Here is a 16,115-nt window from a genome sequence, read left to right as displayed (position 1 = left end):
GCTAGGTACATAAACATGAGGCTTATGTTTATGTAAAGAGAGAGACAGGCCACCAATGATTCATCATAAACTGGTAATTGAAATCAAGGACTGCTTTAGCTACTAAAGACTGAATGTGAAAATGATGGTCTATCCGGGGGTGGATCTAAATTTTCCCTGTACTTGGAGACTAACCTGAATCCTATTATTTCCTTCCATTTCACATGGATAGAGCAAGAACACCCATTACGCTACAACACACAATACCAAAACAACAACAACAGTTTATTAATCACGCAAAAAACACACAATATTTATGCCAAATAGCAGGTCTATCCAGGGGCTGATCTAAATTTCTCCCGGACTTGGTGACTCACCTGAATCCGTATTACTTCCATTTTCCATGGATAGAATCCGAACACCAATGGTTTTAATCATGCTACAACATACAATACCGGAACAACAACACCGGAATATTGTTAATCACACCGAAACACAGAATATTTATGCCAAACAGCAGCACAGCAAGCCCTGGCCATCACGTTCTATATCACCGCACATACGGCTTTCCCGAGGCAGGCAATGCACGCTCCGGTACCCGGTCTAGTTTGAGCGGGACCAGTGGCACGCTAAATAGGAAAGCCAGCAAAAGCATGAGAGCACCGAAGTAGTGCAGGTAAGCTGCTTCCTTCGTCAAGAGGGAATAGCGGGCAGCAAAACAAGCGACTGTCATAACGACAGACCAGTAGAGGCAGATCAGGCGGACCATCAACTTGAATGGGAGATGGGTCTCGAAATCCCACGGCTCGTAACGGCGGGCGAGGAAGGGGAGGAACAGGAAAACGGACGCCAGGGAAAAGTAGACCGCGCCGACCGACGCGGCAATGACGCGCTCGTGCGACGAGCTCGAGTGCTGGCCGACTCCCCAGGTGGGCAGAGAGGTGATGGCGACGAAGGCCATGGGGGCGATGAGCGCCGCGACCACGGAGTACGACTTGAAAGTCTCGGTGAGCCAGCTGACACTTTCTTCCAGCAAATCCTTGTGCGTCTCCACGAATATTTCTTGGGCGGTCTCGCCTTTGTCGTTGTACCGCGGGAAGAATTCAGGGTCCACGGATCTCTCCACATACTAACTTGCACACCACACCATCACATTCGTGACTTTTAACACTTGAGACTCAAACCCACGACCCCCCACCCCACTCATATATATATATATATATATATATATAGAGAGAGAGAGAGAGAGAGAGAGAGAGAGAGAGAGAGACTCAAACCCACAAACCCTCACCCCACTCATATATATATATATATATATAGACTCAAACCCACAACCCCTCATCTCACTCACAACCCTCATCTCACTCATATATATATATATATATATAAAGATAAAGAGAAAGAGAGTCAGATTAGAATCAGATCGATTGAATTTGAACTTAGATCCGATCAAGCCAAAACTCTATAATAGAAGTCCTACATTAATGATTCAAGCTGTTAAATATGATCTACTATTTTAAAACTACTAGTACATAAAAAAATTATATGATTTGAAGATCTCTAACATATGCATCAAGTAGTCAAAAATTGGATAGCCTAAATAAAATTGAATTAGATCATGTATCCTTTGATCATTTGATACATAAACTAGAAGTCTTCAAATCAAATGATTTTTAGTATGCAAATCATTTTGAGGTAGTAGATCACATGTAATTGTTTGAATCATCGATATAGGATCCCATTGTCTAATTTTGATCTAACCGGATCTAAGCCCAAATTTGATCAATATTATCCAAATCTGTCCCTATATATATGGAGAGAAAAAGAGTCAGGTTAGAATCAGGTTGATCAGATTTAGACTCAGATTCGATCAGGTCAAAACTCTATAATAGTGGTACTACATTAATGATATAAATTATTGAATGTGATCTATTATCTCAAAACTGCTTGTATATAAAAAATCATATGATTTAGAGATCCCTAACATATGTATCAAATAATAAAAAATTGGATAATCTAAATAAAATTAAATTAGATGTATTTTCTAATCACTTGATGTATAGACTAGGGGTCTTCAAAATCATATGATTCTTAGTGTGCAAGTAGTTTTAAGGTAATAGATCTCATCCAACAGTTTGGATCATCGATGTACAATTTCATCAGTTGTTCAGTTTTGATTTGACCGGAACTAAGCTCAAATCCGATCAACTTGATCCAAGTTTGTCCGTATATGTATATATATATATATATGTATGTGTGTGTGTGTGTGTGTATGCAAATATATGTATATATATATGTGTGTGTGTACTGCATTAATCTGTAGTGCATCAATTATATCAATCAAATGACAAAAATATCTCCATGAAAGTATGGTTACGATGCATAGTATGTATCGCTACAAATGGGTCAAGCATAGGTCAAATTCATGCTGTATCCAAGTAACTAAGTGCAACAAATCAAGTCTAGATTCCTGTTTGGATCTATACATGAGTAAGGTACAAACACATTTAACAGATTCAAGTTGGATCTAAGTTTTTTGGATTCAATTCAGCATATGATTTATCTTATTGGCCTTGAAACGATGTTTTCATTTTTTTTAATCCTTTTACCATTCATTAGGAAGTAATACATAACAAAGTTATGGCCTAAGATATTAACCATGGCAAGCATAACAATTAAGATGAAGAGTGAATATATAATTTATTTTGAAAAATCCAAATACTTTATACATATAGATTTAAATTTCTATTTATATTTGTCCTAATTAAAAATGGTAATTATAGCCGACCTACTAGATATCCGATCTAAATGAAGTAAGTTTTACCTAGCTGATTAAAATTTGGGATAGAAGATATGGGTCAAGTATGAGTCATATGTCACATTCCAAGCCCGACTCCATATAATCTTAATTTAAACCCCCCTTTCAAAGTTGCAATTATTTTAAAATTTTGGCATTATGGGTTTCTTAGCCAACCTGACCTAACCCATCTTATCTAATCAGCCCACACCATCTACTTACCTGACCCAACCCTATTCGAGGTGGTTATGGGATGGATATAGGTATAATTTTTTTGATTGTAGGACAAGTATAGATATTAGTCGACTTAACCCATACTCTATTTATTGCCATCCCTGGATTTAATTGAAATAACATTGGAACACTAGGAGATGGGAACTGAAATGTTAATGGAATTTAGTTGTGAGAACAGCGAAGAAGTAGTAGTTTAAATGTTGAGCAAAGAAATCAATACAAGTCATCCAATCGATGCTCTTTAAATTCCCATATTATATATGGTACATATGCATTTGTATATGTATCTACGTATAGCATCAAGTTTAAGTTACATCTACCATAACTCTTATAGAATTGTACCTTTTTAAATTGAATGATAGGGTCCCATATTTATAATATTAATCATTGGATATGTCTATTATCTCCAAATTGCTTACACATCAAAAGTAATGTGATTTTGAGATTCTTAGTCTATACATCAAATGGTCAAAATTAGATAATTTAAATAACATGAGATAATATATATTTTTGATCACTTGATACATTAGCTAAGGGAATCTAAATCATATGATTTATAATGTAAGTAATTTGAAAATGATAGACTATATCCAACGGCTCAAATCATAGATGTGGAATTCTCATCATCCAATGCAAAAAAAAACATAGCTTTATGAGAGTTAAACTAAGTATAACTTGAACATGACACTATATATATATATATATATATATATATATATATATATATATATATATATATATATATATATATATTGTGCATGCACGTAGGCACATGTATGTGTCTGCATCTATATATGCGAATGTATGTATTTATGTATGTGTATATATATTATTTGCTTGTTTTTGTTTGTTAAATTTGGTGGTGATGGGAGCAGGGCACTTTAGAGGAGCACATATTTTTTTTTTTTTTGTAGTCAAACCTCATGATTTGCCTCAAATATTTTGTTTATATATAACATTAGACACGGCACCGAGCCGGACTACCCATTACATAGCCCATCCCGGTATAAACGGGCCATGCTTGGCACGGCCTACTTGCTACAGTAACAGGCCGTGCCAAGTACAGCACATATAAAAGGGCTGGGCTGGGGGTTTTGCGGCCTGCAGCCTAGGCCTGGCATAGTCTATAAGGGCTTGGGCTAGCACGACCTACGGGTCTGGCATGGCCCGATTTGCATACTAGCTCGGCCCCCTTAAGATGGACCGTGCCAAGCTGCCCATTATATGGCCTAGTTCGATATAAATTGGACCATGCCAGGCATGGCTCAGTTGCTACAGTAACAGATCGTACTAGACATGGCACATATAAGAAGGTCGGACTGGATTGGAGATTTTATGATCCATGGTCTAGGCCTGGCACGGCCCATAAGGGCATGGATTGGCATGACTTGCAGGCCCGATATGACCCGACCTGCATGCCAGGTCGGCCCCCTTAAGATGGGTCGTGCCTTGGCACGATCCAATTATATCCGTTATGGGCTTTTGCTTGTGGTCCTTGTGTGAAACAAGATTCTCATTATGTTTCTAAATTATTTGATCTTTTTAATAATTCTAAAAAATAGAATTTTTCTCATACTTTTAATTTTGAAGAAATTCATCATTTATTGATTTTTTTCAATTTTTTTCTTTAATTTTTTTTTAATTTTAACATGCATTAATATTATGAATATTAATGAATTGAAGATGTAATTTTTTTATTTTATATCTCCTTTTATTACTTAATATTTTTTTATTTTTTTATTTTAAAAATAAAAAAAAAGGCCCATTACGCTTATCAAACCCGTGGCCCTAACGGGCCAATGGGCCATGCTTGGCACCGCCCACCACCCTTGGGACTAGGGCTGTGTCAGGCTAGGAATTTTATTTAAATGAGCCGTGCATGCCAAGCACGACCCGTTAAATCTTCGGTCCAATGGGCGTGGTCGTGCCGTGCTAGGCACGGCCCATTGCCCATCTCTATATAACATAAAATGAGATATTATATTAGGTGTAGATGATCATGAAATTTAAGTTATAAAAATAAATTAAATGTGATTAATTAATTGATTGATTTGGTTGTTATTGATTTTTACAATTTTTTTCTTGCATGATATGGTTATAAAACAAACAAAGATCTCCAATCTAAACATATTTCTCATGGTTTGCATATTAGGTTAAAATTAAGGCAATTTTAACTTGATAATCCCAATGGATCAAAAGAATAAATTTTTATGAAGATTTCTTTATTATTTTGTCAAAAAATAAAATTTAAAACTAACCCAATCTGATCCAAATAGAAGTGGATGAAATTTGGATTCAAGCATGAATTGGGACTAGATAAAATAAAATGTTGGTTCATAAGTAGAAAATATCCCTATGACTGGAACAAATTTGGGTTGGAAGTGGGCTGGGTCGGGCTGGGTTATACCCCCGCTTGAGCCCAGCTTGAAATTTTTTTCGGGCTTCGGATCGGGCTTAGGTCCAAAATTTTCTAAAGGATCCAGGCCTGAGCCCGACTCGAGCTCGGCCCGAGCTCGATTGGGCCAGCCCACAATCCACACCACACCATCCCTTAAAAAATTTAAAAAAAAAATCCTAAGCGGCTAAGCTCTAACCTATTCCGACGGCCGGCCACGATGCCACCACCATCACCACCGCCTGCTGGATCGACTCCGAGTGCTGCGACCACACCGAGGCCGATCGATGGCAGTGCTCCAAAATCCTCCACGACCATGTCGGAATCCAGAACGAGGGCCTCGGTGAGCACCACTTCCTAGAGAAATTGGAGGGCCTCGCGGAGGCTGCGATGAGGGAGAAGGAGGTGGCCGAGCGATGCGGCGAACGTGATAAGATTTGCTGCAGTGGAGGGAAGCGGTGATGGGGGAGGGAAGCAATGACGTGAGATCTACTGCAGCAGAGGGGAGCGGCTTGTTGATCTTCTCACTAGCGGTGAATGGATCCTTTTCCTCATGGGCCTCCTCGGCCTGGACCTTCTGCTGCTCATCGACGGCGAGGAAAGTGGTGACAGGGGCGATGGTCGTGACGACCTCATCCCCAACGGTGAGGATCTCTGATGAGAGCTTGAAGAAGGCCTTGAAGAAGGAGCCAAGGTGGGCTTTTTTGATGGTCGAGAGAGAGGGCCTCAGCGCCGTCAAAGAAGATGAAGACGGCGATGGCCTAAACCCGACGAGCATCGCCGAAGAAGATGAAGACCGTTAGGGGGGCTAGGGCATCAAATGGGGAAGAAGATGGAGTCAGAACAATCGGGTGCTCGGGCAGTCGAGCTAACTCAAAAAAAAATAAGAAGGGTGGGCTAAACTTTAGATCGGGCTCGGACCGGACCAAAGGCCTGCCTCAACCCAGTTTGAAAGTAAAATGGACTCTATTTTTTGATCCATATCCGATCTGAATATTTTCGAACCGAACCCGAAATTCGATCCGAAGTTAGCCCAGTCCGATAGGCCTCGAACCAGCCTGAACCCACTTTCAATCTTAAAACGAATAAATGGTGAAGCGACGAACCTAACCGACACCATGTAACACCCACTCCCCCACCTAATATAAGCACTAGTCCTGGATTGCCACGTAGTACTGGTGAACCCAATGGAGATGAAAACTAGTGATTGGTAGCATTACTAATAATTTATTCTATTGAAAATTTGAAATGTCATTTCACAGGCTATTCATATTACTTCATAAGTTTCCTACTTTTAAGTGGCGAAAGTTTCTAAAATAACTCTAGTTTGCCCATGTTTTAAATCTATAAGAAAGGAGTTGATGATCAAAAGAAGACTCCATTCTAGAAGCAGAGGTATCTAAACTCCGTAGAATAGGGCTGTCTTTTTTTCTTTTTTGTTGAAAATAAGGGTTGTCTTTGAGGGGATAAGTAGACATGGATTTATTGGTTTATTACTCAAGTAACTATAGGTTCAAACTCGATTCAATTTAAAATATTAAGATACAAAATTCGACTCGATATAGTCAAGCTTTAATATCCAAATTTGAACTTGACTCAATAAAAAAGAAAAAAAATAATATTTGAGATCGATTTGATTTGAGTATCAATTGAGTCATACTCAAGCTTAAATTTGAGTTTTGATCATAATTAAAAAATTATGATTAAAAGTTAGAATTTAGTACAAATTAAAAAATATAAATATTATATTTTAAAATATAAAAATAATAATTATATATTATTAATAAAATATAATATTATTAAAAATATAAATATATTTGATTATGCTTGCAAGCTTTTGAAACGAGCATTTTGCTACTCAAGTTTGATTCAAAAAGTTGTTTGACCTACTCTAGCTTGGTAACAACTGACTCAAACTGCTTGTTCGACTTAAGCTGCTCTGCTCGTTTGTACCCCTTGTTCTTACATTTTCTGAATATAGTTGGTAAGAATAGTGCTCAAGCCTCAACAACATTTGTGTGTCTCTGTGTGTGTGTCTATATATATATATATATATATATATATATAAAGAGAGAGAGAGAGAGAGAGAGAGGGGAAAAAAAAAAAAGAAGAGTAGAAAAACGCAAAATGAAAGACAGAGGAGGTGGGGGATGGTATTGCATTGATTCACCTTGAACCATTTGACCTCCCATTGCATGCGAAGGGCTGCTCCAAGAGTGCTCCGATGCTGGTTTGGTCTGAGTTTGGCGGCTAGATGGGCAGCGCTGTTCCCCTCTTTGTCCGCTATTGCAAACACAGACTGCTTCATTTCTTTTCGCTTCAGCATAAGTTCAAAAATATTGGATTGTCGATGCTCCACCGCGAGTAATATGATGTTCTTCCCATTTGAATCCAAGTCAAAAAGCGCTTGTGGGAAGCGGTCAAGAACGTACTCCACCAACTCTTCTATGCCGTTCTTCGCAGCTAATAAAATGGGTGACTCTGGCCAATCTTGAAAGAAAAAAAAAAAAAAAAAGAATTATCAGTTGATGGTAGCAATCGAGTGGCAGCCATAATTCATAAACTCAATCGGACTCTATTCTGTTCTCCATTTTACAACTGATATTAACTGATTCAAAATGTGAAAGAAGTCCATCCAACATTCTTAAGACTCCATTTCACAATATTATGCCAACCTTATCCCTGTCTAAATGACAAACACAATAATTTGAAGGCCGGATCCATTGATCTCCCACAGTTCAGTCAAACATGGGATAACCGAAGATCGATGGTTCTCGAGGGTCCCAAAACCCCTTTTTTTTATTATTTTTTTCTTTTGGGATTGCAAGAGGAGGAAGTGAGTCACTTCCCCCTAATTTTATTTGTAGTACGCCCTGCATGAATCCTAAAGCACCAGAAAAAAGATAAAAAGATAGAGGGAAGACTCCCAACGGACGTCTTCTCTTCCGTTAGACTCCTGATCAGGGTTAGAATCGGAGGCCAGGAGGGAGTCAAATTTCTCCTCCCTGCACCTCCATTTAAAGGGATGAAGTTTCTTATGAAATCCCCACTGCTTGCCATCGTTCACTGTCGGGGGAAGTCTTTTTTTCTCTCTTCTTCTTCTTCCGAGAGTTTCTGCCAAGTTTGCCAAAATCATATCCAAACATCATCGGAGATAAGATAAATATCCTTCTCACTGTCTTCTCCCTTTTCCTCAACCACCAAAGTCCGATTTTCGGCCGGCAATGCCAAATTTCTCTTAAGAAAACTCCTCCTCTGCTTCAGTTTGTTTTCCACCCTTTCTGCCGCATGGAGGTAGAAGACCTATGGGTCATGAACTTCTTTTCTCGGAGAAGAAGCAATGACGGTATTTGAGAAATAAGCATTGGCTAACTCTGTGCCAAACAAGCAGGTGCTTTGATTCAACTCCATCATTCCATAGGGAATCCTAACACTCGGAGGAAGATATACAGTACGCAAACGACCCTCATCACTTCTCTATTGTAGCCCACTGCCTAGCTATTCATCCTATATAAACAATTTAGTGATCCCAAAGAATATTTCTGAAAGAGATTAGTCAACTTCTAGAGATCACTGTCACAAACAACTATATCTTACTCATTGACTCAGAACTGGCGCTAGCCCCAAGCATGGATTCAGGGGGCAAGTCTAATTCATCAACAACTGGGCTTACCGACTCTACTTCAACTGCACTTTTTGAAGCAGATGGAAGTATGCTCAGATGAAGAAGTTTCGATTCTGCTATTCCTTCAGGGGTTGAAAGGAATCAGAGACAAAAGAGCTCTCGTTCCAGCAGCTTTGAGTTCAACTGCCTGTCCCAGAGGTGAATGGCCCAATTAATAGTTCAAGTCACATACTCCCATGATCCATCCTCTCTTTGGAAAATCCACTTCAACTATTCGTATCAATTAAGAAATACAATACTTCAGAGTTAAAGAGAAGTATCCAAATAACATGTCTTATTTTTTTCAATAATCCATATTTGTAGCAATGAATCCATATTTGTAGCAATGAAATAGTATTGTTTCTCCCGATATGATATATGATCAATTACAAATATCTACCTCATGCGGCTTTGTCCTGGAATCTGGACCTCCCCTTTCCTTTGACCAACAGATCCTCGAACCTATGGAGGTTACGAATCATTCATTCATTGATTGATTCAAGGTAGCTTTAGCCATTGATTGAAGCTGTAGAAGCTAGTCGCCAGAAGCAAAGCGATCTTTCGGGCCGAGAAGGAGGCTTTTTTCTGAATCAACAAATATGATGCAATACCCACTGATGGATCTCTGGTGTTTGGATCTCCAGCCCAAGAAAATCACTATCTCTGGCTCTAGCACTGAGTTATTGAATTTCCAATTGCTCGATAGACGGTGATGGGGGTATGACTTGAGAATTGACCCAAGATTCTCTGAGGTACCAGTTTACAAATACAGGAAGGAAGGAGGTATGGGATGCAAAGCCTCATTCAAAAATCTATTTTGGGGTATTTCCATGTTAGGAGCAAGCTACTTCTAGCCTCTAGTCCAGAGCTATTTCTTTCGTCTATAGCCGCTTTATTACCTCAATACCTACTCACTATAGGTATTTTTTTCATTACATGTATGATGCACCGTAGCTGCTTTCCAAGCAGCGAGGATACAGTATCTTTCAGTACTATAATAAATATAAATTAAATTAATTTTAAATATAAATATATATTTATAGTAAAGACTTATATTTCTAAAGAAAAACGAGCTATATTGGATTTAAGATAATCCCTAATGGTATACATTAAAACAAGCAAAAGCTTCCCTCACTAGCTTCAAATGCAGAACAAGGAGTACAATGAATATCTATAGTTCAGCTTCTTCTCTTTTTTTTTCAAGTAAATGAGCTCTCTGTCCCTCTTAGGAGAGCCACCAGGGCTGACTATTTACATTACGTTGGGGATAATTTGAGAATTCTCATCAAAGTCGTCGGACTTGTCCACCTCAGGGATTCGTGGAATATCTGTTTTTAATTGCGTTGGGGAAAATCTACCAAAGCTAGGTAGATAGATAGACTCCTTTCCCGCAACCAAGGGAGAGCAAGAAACTAAATCAAATGATTGTTTTTTCACCAGTGCCCCCTTTTTTTGTGGGTACTAAGAGTCCTTTCACTACCAACTAGTCAGATTGATGCCGTAGTCCACTCCGAGATAGAACTAATAATGAAAAAAGATATGCTTAAGAAGCCTTTTGGATTTTCCAGCACCAATAGCTGTTGCAGACTGCCAGTCTGGGGTGCATTAGCTGCACCGTCTTAGCCCCAGCTACTGCCGGCCAGAGCCATGCAGGCTATGATCTATTGTTCCATGATTAAGGGGGAAAAATAATTTCTTGTTTTACTATGGAACCAGAGAGAGAAAAAGAAGAAAGAAAGAAAGAAAAAAAAGAAATGGAAGAAAGTTTCTCTCTCTTCCCTCTTCCCTCTCTCTTCCTGATGTTACTTCTCTCTCTAATTTCTCTCTCTATAGTATTTTTTTTTCCAAGAGAATTCTACTTTCTCTCTTAAAAATTCTCTTTAGACATTTATTTCTTTCTATAGATTTGTCTCTCTAGAATTGTGTCTTTCGGTAAAAGTTTATTTTTCTAAGATTGATTTAGTAAAGAACTTTATTTTGATGAGTTTGACTAATTATTTTAATGAAAAGATCATGATTAGTCATCAGATATATAGCATATGGGTACCCATCTTAGCCGGACCACATACCACTAGATTGATCATCCATAATTTTTTATTGAATTATCTGTGTAATAATTCAATTATGATTTGATTAAATTATCCTGATTAAATCAATCGAGCTATTGGACAGTGTCGCTTGATTAGTCCTATTTCATCTTATTAATTTCTCTCTCCTCTGACCTTCTCTCTCCTCTTGATTTATGAACTCAATAAAGGATTTTCAATTCTATCATTTTGAATCTGATTTGACCTAGTTGATAGATTTTGAACAATTTTGTTGGTTGAACAGCATGCCCACACCATATGAGACTTTATCGAGCTTCGTAAGATTCAATATTTATTGATCTCTAGCAAGTTCTTATCTTGTTGACTCTGATTAGATGAAGTTACTTAATTAAATCTATCCTTGATCGTCAATCGACATATTGACCTCCACCTTAGTTTTTGTTGGATGCTATCGATTTAATTACTCTCGATTTTTGTTGAACCACCTATATCCTAATCTAATCTTGATTGGATGAAGTTAGATGATTAGATCAACCTAATCGTTGAATGCGACTATCCATCAATCCTATCTTTTTTAATTATCCTTATTGTGGACACAATTCTATATAAGGATACAATCGTCTCGACGACAAGATATCCAATAGTGGGATATTATGATATGATCTATGAATTGAAGATTCTAAAATAAAAATTATAAAATTATATGAATTTGTTGGAGTACGTGTGAGGTAAGACTCAATTCTATATAGGAATATAGTCATCTTGACAAAAAGATATCCAATAATAGGATATTACGATATAATCTATGAATTAAAGGTTTTAAAATAAAAATTATGAAATTATATGGATTTATTGGAGTACGTGTGAGGTAAGTAATATTATATATTTTTTTAAATTTATTAGTAAATTATAAAATATTTTTTATATTGGATTATACATGATTTATAAATTTGATGCATGTATTTTGAATTATCAAATATATCTTTTTTCTGAAATATTAAGTAATTTATGATTGAATGTATCGAATTTGATGTAAATCATACTGATTAATTTCGATGTCGTATGGCTTTATGAATAATTTGATTTGACATATGAAATATATTTTTGAAAAAAATATATTGATTTAAAATGAGTTTTAACTCACAATCTGATAATGTACCGAACCTTGTTAATAGAGGTTAAATGCTGGTACTTTGGTACCTACCAGTAGGATGGTTAAATGCTAGTACTTTGATATCCTACCAGTAGGACAGTTAAACACTGGTACTTTGATACCTTGCGAGTGGAGATTGTGTACTGATATTTTGATATTCTTTCAATGGAGTAATTAAATACTGATAATACTCTGCCAGTGAGAATTATATACTGGTACTTTGATTTAGTTCATAACTGTCAAGATGGATGTGACATTTTGAAAAGAAATAACTTATAAACGAAAATGAATTTACATAAATCTTATTTGATTAGTATTGTATATTTTGAATTAATACACCATGCTTGCTTATTTTAGTATATTATTATTACTAAATTTATCTGGCTAAAGTATACATTACTTACTGAGCTGTCTAATTTATTATTTTATATTTTATTATTTTTATAAATTTAAAGGATTAGGCTGAGTTATAGTACGAGTCATGGCATACCTTGTGATCCACTTTATCATATCTACATGTGAACTTTATTATAGGCACTTGCATTAAACTTTTGCAGGGTGAACTTTAAGAGGCCTTGGAAAAGAAACGTGGTATTACTAATGCTAGCAAGGATAAATAGTTGGTTGAAAAATATGATGGATAAAAAATAGGTCATGAAGTGAATTCATGACCTTCAAGATGTTGTAGGGGAGCTAAAATAAAGTGGGATGCTCCACAATTCATGCTAGATCTTGATAGCTTCCGATGTTCGCTCATGGGGCAAAATATGGTCCTTGGACCACATCCCCCCTCCTAGTTCTGGCTCAGAGAAGCTTTCACATGTGGAAGAGGATCTGTTCATATACTGTGGTCATGATCTCCAACCTTAGATGGTCCATTGGTAATGGAGCCTCCATTGATATGGATTAAGATCTTCGGATCTCATCCATATACCATTTCTCAGTGGCTAGCACAAATTAATGTTAGTGCTGATTGACTTAGCAGTCAAAGACCTTCGGGTGCTTGGTGAAAGGAGATGGAATTCCTCTCTCATCAGTTGGTTGTTTATCGTTGATCTGGTAGCTAGAATCCTATCCACAGTGGTTCCGGTCCTTAATAGTCCTGACGGAATGGGATGGGGTCCATCCATTGGCTTGTCTATCAAGGCAACGACTTCTATATACTGTTCTTGCATCACCTAGAGTACGGCCAAGGTATGGAAACTTGGCATTCAGTCGAGGATTGCCCTCTTTATATAAAAAGTTGCTTGGAACCAAGCGCGATCTTGCATCACTGTGGACTACATATTCCACCTCATTGTCATCTCTACCATGGTGTTTTGGACTCCGTTAATCATGTTATTCTAGTATTCAAATCCACGACTAAAATGTGGAGACTAGATCCTCCTGCGAGCTTTTTTGGCATCCCATCTTTCCCTTTGGATGAACTCCTCTAGCTGCTAAAGGAAAAATCTCTTAACAAAAAGCATAGGGGTGAGGAGATCTCATTTGTTACATTACTTACTATTGCTGCCCTCTCCAACTGTGTGATGTGGCGAGAGCGGCCGGACCGAATGGTGCTGACTCTTTTCTAGCTAAAGTAACTAGTCTATGATGGGAGCACCATGAACCTATAAGGAAAATGCTAGAGAAGAAGATGAGGGTTCTCCAATGGGAGACCATCCGATACTTAAGTCGGTATCGATCGAAGAGGGAGAATAGTAGAAAAAGATAGAGAGAGAGTGAGTCCAGAATCCCCTCTTTCCTCTGGCCTTTTTTTTTTGTTCCAAGGAGTCCCCTAGGCAGTTGGTATGTATCAGAGTTGAGGTAGTAACTGCCAGAGCCAGAGTGGTAGGTGTCAGGACTTGTTACAGACCCTGACACCCATGTTTAGTGGAGCAATAGGTGTCGGGAGGCTGTTGTAGAGCCTATCATCGACTAGTCTCGTGCGTCGAGAGCTCCTAAGAGTGTCCAGCCTGGTGGACAGCTTGCAAGGAGCTAAGGCAGGAATGGACAAATTCGATGAGGAACCATCAAACAGTTCCAGGTAGATTGTCAACCCATTGCGGGTGGTCGGTTAGGCACCGATGCCTATGGTGCTGCCTAGGTCACATGATGTTGCTCCAATCACATGCTTCGATTGACCACCTCATGGCGCCAAATGTCTACCATGTCTTCGAGAGTAGACACTCCTCAGATAGAAAAATATGGCCCAATACTTGCCCCACACTTTCTAGTTCGAAATATTCAAACTCGGAAGTAGACCATTGATCGGGCCATGTGGTTACATGCCAGGACTAATTTTTTTATCATCTGAAGCTCCGTCACTATTGTTAGAATGGCTCGGGTGCCTCTTCGAGTGTTGTTTGGCTTTGAAGGAAATGCAGTGAACTTGGAGGTACCAAAGGTTCACGCTTGGTGATTGTTGAGATGGTCCGTCGGTTGGCATTGGCGGTTGTTGGGCACCTTCGGACCTGATTAGCATCCGTCATCCAAAGTGGCATGTTCTCTGATGTGGGGCCGTCGCATCTGGTGGGAGGATGCAAGTGTTGCTCAATGAGAGCCCTAAGATCGGGCAGTCCCTTCAGTGGTGTTGGTGCAAAAATTCGAATGCGCCGGAGAAGCTGGAGTCGAGGAAGTCGCGGTCGCCGTCGGGACCTGCAAAGGAAGTCTAAACCGGAGGTGAGGTTGCTCCGGCAAGACTCTCCGACGCTCAAGTCAGTTCTCTGCCTCAACAAGAATGGAGTGCTCGAACGGAGAATTTAGCAGAGTTTTTAGATGAAAGATGAGAGCTTATTGAATAACGTATCTGGAGCCCCTTTTATAGGCGGAGGGGGCGGTAGCCTGATAGCGACATCTGTAACCGTCTGGCAGCGGGCTGCCCAGGGTCAGACGGAGTTTGTTGCAGAGAGTAGTGGGGTGGACCCGTGGCAATCATCGGGGTGTGCCACGTGGGGCCTGCCGCGGGAAGTGGAGCGACGTCCGCTGTCGTGACTCATCTGGGGGTGGTGGAATCGCACAGGATCCACCGCAGGGAGTGGAGCAGAATCATGGCCGTTAATACAGCCTGTCAGGGAGTAATGGGGTCGCGTAGGATCCGCCGCAGGGAGTGGAGCAGAATCATGGCCGTTAATACAGCCTGTCAGGGATAATGGGGTCGCGTAGGGTCCGCCGCAGGGAGTGGAGCAGTGTTGTCCGTTATCGTGGCCTGTCTGGGAGTGCAGATCCGTTGGCTGAAGTTCGGCAGCGGTCGGAGCTGATGACGGAGTCTGGCTCCCGTAGGAGTCCGGGCGGAGTCCTCCTTGCGGTTGGAGTCGTGGGCGGAGCCCGGCTCCCGTGGGAGTCCGAGTGGAGTCCTCTCGGAGTTGAAGTCGCGGGCGGAGCCCGGCTCCCGTAGGAGTTCGGGCGAAGTCCTTCTGCAGTTGAAGTTGGCGATGGAGCCCGGCTCCCGTAGGAGTCCGGGCGGAGTCCTCCTGCAATTGAAGTTAGGTGCGAAGTCCGGCTCCCGTGGGAGTCCGGACGGATCTTACCGGCGGTTGATGTTGAGGACGGAGCCCGACTCCCGTAGGAGTTCGGGCGGAGTCTACTTGCGGTTGAAGTTATCGACGGAGTCCGGCTCCCGTAGGAGTCCGGACGAAGTCTGTCTGCAGCCGTTGGTGTCGAGGACGAAGCCCGACTCCCGTAGGAGTCCGGGCGGAGTCTTCCTGCAATTAAAGTCAAAGGCGAAGTCCGGCTCCCGTAGGAGTCCGGACAAGGCTTACCGGCAGTTGATGTTGAGGACGGAGCCCGGCTCCCGTAGGAGTCCGGGCGGAGTCTACTTGCGGTTGAAGTTGTCGGCGGAGTCCGGCTCCCGTAGGAGTCCGGAC

The 16,115-nt window shown here is 40.1% G+C and overlaps 1 protein-coding gene across 1 annotated transcript in view; it reads right to left on the bottom strand.

Annotated features, from left to right (window-relative positions):
* Nucleotides 1-283: 283 nt before the first annotated feature.
* Nucleotides 284-16,115, bottom strand: part of LOC140858847 (uncharacterized) — a 46,749-nt gene continuing 30,917 nt past the window's right edge. Inside the window, exons 4-5 of the mRNA XM_073260130.1 lie at nt 7,576-7,895; nt 284-1,108 (exon numbers count right to left, since the gene is read on the bottom strand). Coding sequence (XP_073116231.1) covers nt 530-1,108; nt 7,576-7,895 — 899 coding nt within the window. The 3' untranslated portion in view covers nt 284-529. The remainder of the gene's footprint in view (nt 1,109-7,575; nt 7,896-16,115) is intronic.

This window comes from Elaeis guineensis, chromosome 6 (genome assembly GCF_000442705.2).
Source record: "Elaeis guineensis isolate ETL-2024a chromosome 6, EG11, whole genome shotgun sequence".
In the NCBI taxonomy this organism is placed as follows: domain Eukaryota; kingdom Viridiplantae; phylum Streptophyta; class Magnoliopsida; order Arecales; family Arecaceae; genus Elaeis; species Elaeis guineensis.
This window is presented reverse-complemented; position numbering and strand designations above follow the sequence as displayed.